Source organism: Lacerta agilis, chromosome 4 (assembly GCF_009819535.1).
Source record: "Lacerta agilis isolate rLacAgi1 chromosome 4, rLacAgi1.pri, whole genome shotgun sequence".
NCBI classification, from domain to species: Eukaryota; Metazoa; Chordata; class Lepidosauria; order Squamata; family Lacertidae; genus Lacerta; species Lacerta agilis.
The window spans coordinates 25187389-25194759 of record NC_046315.1 but is presented as its reverse complement, the minus strand read 5'-3'; the positions used below and the strand labels follow the sequence as shown (position 1 = coordinate 25194759).

At 42.5% G+C, this 7371-nt stretch overlaps 1 protein-coding gene across 1 annotated transcript; it reads right to left on the bottom strand.

The window, feature by feature from the left end:
* Nucleotides 1-727: 727 nt before the first annotated feature.
* On the bottom strand, nt 728-7371 carry ALOX5AP (arachidonate 5-lipoxygenase activating protein). The gene is made up of 5 exons (XM_033146444.1): nt 7056-7371; nt 4630-4729; nt 3686-3756; nt 2789-2870; nt 728-1215 (listed from the first exon to the last, which is right to left on the bottom strand). Exons 1-5 carry the CDS (start codon nt 7123-7125, stop codon nt 1053-1055), a joined length of 486 nt encoding a protein of 161 aa, XP_033002335.1. The 5' UTR covers nt 7126-7371; the 3' UTR covers nt 728-1052.

Sequence of the window (7371 nt, the reverse complement as noted above, 5' to 3'; positions counted from 1 at the left end):
TGCTTTTCAATTTCCCCAGAATTAAAACAGAACTAGAAAAAGAAACATTGGTGGGGGGCGGGGCAGAATAAGTGATGCTCTCCAGAAAATGAAAAAGTGGGGGAAACCTGCTATGTGTTCACTACAAGTCTCTGAACAGGAAAATAAAAATAAAAACAGGGTGGACAGAAGACTGGGTAGTCATTCTAGTTTTATCTTTTTCTTGTTAATTAGCATCAATATTATACATAAAAAGGAAACAACGTTGTATGTCATTTGAGTATTGAGTGACTTAAAACCTGTTCCCTGTTCGCACAACTAGTTTTCACCAGTATTACCAAAGCTTGTCATATAACACTTCAATGCATTTTTATTTTTCTTGTTTTTGCTTTAAACTCTTACACCTGGCGAAGATTTTGTGTTACCTCTCAAGATCACACCCAGCAATTTGGACGTGATTTGGTCCGATAAAAACATTGTGGACTTCAGGAATGACAGGGATCAACGAATGAAAGTAATAGTTTTGTCACTGTAAATAACTTTATTAAAATAACAGCACACCGTACACCATACTTTATTCTTATGTGTATTAAGCCAATATGATAATGATAAAAATAGGGCTTTGAGCCAGATGGCTGGTTCTATTTCTACCAAAATGGAAGCCCCAGTTCCATTAACTATCATAGGAATTACAAATTCAAGAAGACTAAAAAAATCAAGCATTATGTCTTAGTATCTTGTAAAAAAATTTTTTTTTAATGATGGCAGCATAAAATTTTCCTTGCACTTAAGAATTCAGTGACCAAACCCATTTATAGGAGGGAGCCTGATAAATTACAGGAACATATTACTCTTCTCCCAAAGACATGCCAACTGTGCACAATAAATCATTTTCTTGTAGGGGAAAAAATCTGTGTTAAATAAAAACTACAAAGTCCCAAGGAGCATTGGATTTATGGCAATCTAAAAGCAGCTTTGTAGGTTCATTTCAAACATCTGCTTCTGGATATTGATTGGCTAAGCACACTGACCTCCATTCTCTTTCACCTCCTTCCCTCTCTTTCTACAGAGATTTAAGGAATAAGCAGCAGTGGGGAGATGGTACCAGTTATGGTTTTTATATACATTTGAAAATCGCTTCCAAAAAAGTAACCCAGGTAATAGTTGAGGACTCCAGCGACAGACATAAGGAACAGGAAAGCTATGATGCGTTTTCCAAAAATGTAACCAGGAGTGCTGAGAGAGAGAGAGACAGAGAGAGCAGTAGGTAAGAATATATTGATTTGCAAGAAACGAGCTAAACCTCTCTATCTGTCATGAAGGTCAAGCTCAACTTAAATAGAGCTCAGATGTTCAGATTAATGGGGTCAAACTCTGCACTGATGTATGTCTTGGCAAGCACAATTAATTTCGAGTGAGCCGCGCAGGTGTAAATCAGCAGATGAATTCGGTGCACAGGGCAAAATTTATGCATCTCAGTAACCAAGACTGTTCCATTTAAGAGACATATATATCTTATCCTAGCTATTAAAAATGATAGTCACTGATTATACTTGAAACAAAATTCAATAGCCTTGCATATTTAATTCAGGAACGTGATGGGGGTATGTGGAAGCCAAGCAGTATAAGACAACCAGAGACCCTCTGTGTAAGGTCCATTGAGTTCAGTGGGGTTTTGTGGATTTAGGGTTGCGGGCTCATTTTACCTTCAGGGATTTTGCATTGCCACACCAGTGAGGACACTGACTGCTGTAATTCTAGGTAAAGGTAAAGGGTAAAGAGACCCCTGACCATTAGGTCCAGTCGTGGAAGACTCTGGGGTTGTGGCACTCATCTGGCATAAGCTTCCGGGTCATGTGGCCAGCATGACTAAGCCGCTTCTGGTGAATCAGAGCAGTGCACAGAAACATCGTTTGCCTTCCCACCACAGCGGTACCTATTTATCTACTTGCACTTCATGCTTTTGAACTGCAAGGTTGGCAGGAGCAGGGACCGAACAACAGGAGCTCACCCCATCGCAGGGATTCGAACCGCCGACCTTCTGATCAGCAAGCCCTAGGCTCTGTGGTTTAACCCACAGTGCCACCCACGTCCTTATATTCTAATGGTGCCTAAACAGCATACAACTCCAGTGTTTGCAGTTGAGAGCTGATACAGCAGTAACAATAACACCCATGACATCCAGTCTTTGTGAAATACAATCAGAATTGAAAGGGAAGGTGAAGGGTATAGTCTAGGACTAGAAGCCATGACTATCAAAGTGGTATAAGAGTGCTTTAAATGAATGTGACTGTATATTTTTTTGCTCCATGGAGGAAAAACACAGAGAAATACACAAGAAGGGCTCTTTTCTCATATTTTCATTACTGAAAAATCTACATTCCAAAGAAGCATTTTCCCACATGTATTTCTCTTCAGGCATTATTCTAGTTGAAAAGGAAAACACAATGTCAAAATAAGCCCAACAAACTGATTAGGAGAATCTAGAATAGTGCGCACCTAGCAGTTTGAAAGCACATCAAAGTGCAAGTAGATAAATCGGTACCACTCTGAAGGGAAGGTAAACGGCGTTTCAGTACGCTGCTCTGGTTCACCAGAAGTGGCTTAGTCATGCTGGCCACATGACCCGGAAGCTGTCTGCAGACAAACGCCGACTCCCTCAGCCTATAGAGCGAGATGAGCGCCGCAACCCCAGAGTCGTCCGCGACTGGACCTAACAATCAGGGGTACTTTTACCTTTACCTTAAAATAGTGGCAGGAAATCGGCGGCCATCTTAGAACTTTTGAGAAGATGCAAGTGGGTAATTACCTCTGTGTCCTTTCCCCCATATAGCCGACAAAGTACTTCTGTCTCACAAACAAGTACATCAGTCCCGCAAAGGCAGCAGGAGCTAAAGAGAAGTAGGAAAGGCAGGCCGTGTTAGACGTTGTCACTTCACTTGGATTAAAATGCAACCTCGAGCACGATTCAAAGTGGTTTAACTATTATGGCTTTCAGAGGATGAGCCCTGTGTGGATGAATTAAGGAAGGAAACTGCAGTATTGCTATTTTGCCTTGATGAATGCAAAATCTAGGCTATGTACACATGTGGGATCTGAAACGCACAGGGCTCTCTCTTTTTTTGCAGAGCACTTTTGTCAATAGTGATTTGCAGTTGTGCATCCCTTGGCACAATAACATTGCCTAAAGCAGGAAATCCTGCTTGCGTTGTCTGTACATACAGGTGGGAGTGTATATGAAGTAGTACACATGAAGGTGCTCTGCTCCCCTCCCCTCATTAGGTTAGTTCCCTCCCCCCAGAAGCACTGGTGGAAATGATGTAACACTTTGCTGCACCTGCGTATGCACAGTTCCTTCCTCGCTCCCCCCCCCCATGCATTACAATATGCTGCGGAAGTCTTGTAGGAGAGGGGAAGTGGCCCAGTCTTGCACCATGACGAGGTCTTCCCCAGTAGGAGGTGACCTAAGAAAACACTCTCTGTGCATATTTGAATGCAGCCAGCACTTGAGATGTGTGCTCTTTGCACAAAACGGATTAAAACTGTTGCTGGAGAATGCACTTTAGCTTAACCAGGGATGTCATAGGGACAACATCCCCCAGCCCCCCCCCATAAGCATGCCTGCATCCAGCACTGAATGCACATTATCACACAATGTGTACACACCCCTAGGGAGATGATGTGAAGAGTGCTCTGAATACATTACCTTGACTACACAGCAAGCCAGCACACCAAAGCACAGCAAGAAAGGTAGGATAGGCATCTCTGCAGTTTTGGCTAGGAAATTATTTTTAAAAAGGGATATCGTCATACTGAGGGCAAGAAAATGTATCCATGCAATTCGAAGCAAAGGACAAAGCGCCTATCAATCACAGGGAAGCTTAATGTGAAATCAGAAAGATGGCAATCTCAAAGGGATGTTCATGTTACAACTGTTATCTACATTTTTTTTTTTGACATAAGTACAATGCACAAATTGAAACACAGACAATTGGGGAAGGAAGCTTTTAATCTGAACCACGGTTTGTTAGCTATGTAAACCTTGATTTCAGGTTGGCTCATTTCAGCAAACCATAGTTAAGACTAACCACATATTGTCCAGGTATGAACATCATAACAAACTGTGGTTAATCTAAAATGTAAGAAAAACCTTCCGGACCCATCCTGGTGGCTGCACCAGAGGATGTGAGGGGTGAGCATAAGCACAAGACTTACTTCATCTCATTCTCCTAATTAGCAAGGCCATTGTGTTTCAAAAAACCGGAGTCAACAACAACATGAAGGAGAGAGCCACACCATACATTTAAAGCATATTCAATGCACATTTAAAGCACATGACTTCCCCAATTAATCCTGGGAACATCTAACAGAGCCACAGTCCCCAGGATTCTCTGGGGGAAGTCATGTGCTTTAAATGTGCATTGAATATGCTTTAAATGTATGGTGTGGCTCTCTCCTTCATGTTGTTGTTGTCTTAGAAGTCTTAGAAGGCCAGCTTTCTGGGATGGGGGTGGTGGGTAGGAATAGTATCGAAGCAAATTTGAGCCCCATAATCTCTCTTTAGATACAAGCTTTGTGTCTGCAACAATTACAGCTGTATTGTTTGCCATTTCACTCCTCTTTCCCATGACACACACAAAAAATACTCACTTGGCTGTAAAGACTCGCTCAAAGGGAGATGTACCGCCACGGTGAACAATTTTGCCCGTACTGTTCTTGCTTTCCTGTTCTACTTTGCTTGCAAAAAAGGCTGTTTTAGGAAGAAAAGAAAAGAAAAGAAAAGAAAAGAAAAGAAAAGAAAAGAAAAGAAAAGAAAAGAGAAAGAGAAAGAAAGAAAAGAAAGACTTACTTTCATTTCATTTCAGTATTAATGTCCCACTTTTCCTACCTGTGGGAAGCCCAAAGTGGCTAAGAAACAATGTCAAAGACAGAAAAACAAACAGTTCCATAAACCAATGCAATGCAAATTATTATTTTTTCCCAAAAAAGTGATGTAATAAACAGTTAAATTATAAATCAGAGTATTTCTGTAACATAGTAACATCAAACAACGACTTAACAAAATATCAACTTAATGTTTCACAAATATCACTTTCACTTTTGGATGGCTTGAAGGAATGGAATTTGGGAGAGTAAAGCAAGGAAAGTCAATATATATGGAAAATCAATGCCTGGAATATGTTATCCCTATCCAGACAAACAAGCATTGGTGTTAGTAGTCTTGCAGGTGTCTTTGTAAGGTGTGAAAGTCCAGAGGCACCTTTCATGAACCTGAGAGCCACTGGCTGAGAGTCACTGAAATCATTAGTGAGGAATTATTACCGGTAATAACTCCTTTCATTCCTCTGCTGAAAATCCCCTCTCTCAAACTGCTTTTTTATTTTCAATAATGGTGCTGGGACTCCAAAACATAAGGTTGGTTTTTAAGGGGGTTGCAAATCTACCAAGTTCTGTTGCCTTAGCCATTCCTAAAACTGCTGTGCTTTTCTTTGAAATATGCACACGATGTCTCTCTAGCCTTGGAAAGCACAGCAGCAATTTCAGCAAGGCCTTCAGCCAGAAAGGACTGTTGGTTCCTACCTGAATTGGTAGTTCTTGGGTTACCAATTTAGTGTGCTTGGGAATCGGATACTCCTTGCTGCCTTGCTGCAGTATCCTGAGAATTTAACAAAAGAAGTATGGCCTCCAGACACAGAGCCTGACCCGTTTACACAATTGCACTGATCTCATGCTGCTTATTCAAGACGAGAGCAGGACAGAGAACGGTGCTACTAGCTGTGTTGCTAAATCAGTGTCCTGTATCTGTCACCGTGGCCACAGCACCCTCTAAGTCATGTTGGGGCATCTGAAGAATGCAGAGAAACCCAAACATTTTGCTGCAAGTTGCTAGTCACTATAATAAAGATACGGTTTCAGTGATCAACGGCATCCCTCCAGGATGATGATGAAGAAGAAGAGTTTGGATTTGATATCCTGCTTTATCACTACCCGAAGGAGTCTCAAAGTGGCTAACATTCTCCTTTCCCTTCCTACCCCACAACAAACACTCTGTTAAGGGAGTGAGGCTGAGAGACTTCAAAGAAGTATGACTAGCCCAAGGTCACCCAGCAGCTGCATGTGGAGGAGCGGAGACGCGAACCCAGTTCCCCAGATTATGAGTCTACCGCTGTTAACCACTACACCACACTGGCTCTCAGATCCAGAACAAACTTGTCTAAAAGGGCAGCTTGGTACTCTAAATAGAATCTCCTCCTCCCTCTACTGCTTCTCAAACTTTTTGTTCTCCTTCTGGACTTTATACTCTCTGTTGCATATATGTCGCTGTGTGTGAGGATCTGTGAGTTGGAGAGAATGTAAGATGAAGTTTTTTTAAAAACAACAACAACTCAGAAATCCCATTCTCCATTAATCCCTTCTCTCCTCGCTACTCCTCACTGAACCCACAAAGTTCAGTGCAGCAGGGAAGAGGAAATGTGGAAGGGCAGCTGCTTTGAAAGAAGAAGGTCCCAAGTTCAATCCGCAGGCAGATTCTCCCAGTGGCAAAGGGAAAGACCCCAGTCTGAAACCCCAGAGAGTCACTGCTAGTCAGTACTGACAAGATGGACCAATGAGTTGAATCGGTGTACAGCAGCTAAGGCGGTGCTGGCACTGATGCTAGGTGAGGTATCAGCCCTGCCTGCTCAGTGTTTCCCTGCAGGTAAGATTCTGGTCCCCCCACCAAGGGAGCCCACCTCCCACTGCCAGTCAACCTAGACAGCAGCCCGGTCCCCACCAGCCTGCGACTTGCCACATTTGAGATTCTTCCCCCTGCCATTCTCTCAGTGTTAATTTAACATGGAAGTTAGTGCCAATATTGCTAGGCTAAGTAATCTGGAACACACATTGCAAGTATTTAATTTAAAACCCAGACAAATCAACAAAAAGAGGGGCGGGATTCTGAGAGCAGCTCTGAAACAACATGTACAGATACAGATTATTATTATTTAAATCCATGCATTCAAATCTTTCTCACCCCATGCCTAATGCTCAGGTCTGCCTCTTTTTTTGACCTCCCCCCACCCCTTGCTCTTTCTTACCATTTTGGACGACGCTTAAAAGCGTAACGATGACCAGGAGGACAATGTACCCCACCACTTCTTGGTCCATGCTGACAGCAGGCTTGCCAGGATATTCTGCTCAGCCTTTTTTTAGCGACTCAGCCAGACAAACCGCAGAGGGAGGAAATGATCCTCTCCCTTATCTTGCATCATGTAACTTTTCAGATGGCTCCACAGCTAACACGCAGCATGATAGTAGCATATCATCTTCAAAAGTGCTATCAGTGCATTGCATTTATCAGCAGTGAAGGCCATGACTCTCAATCTTTTTGTTTCGGCTTCCATAATTTGCATA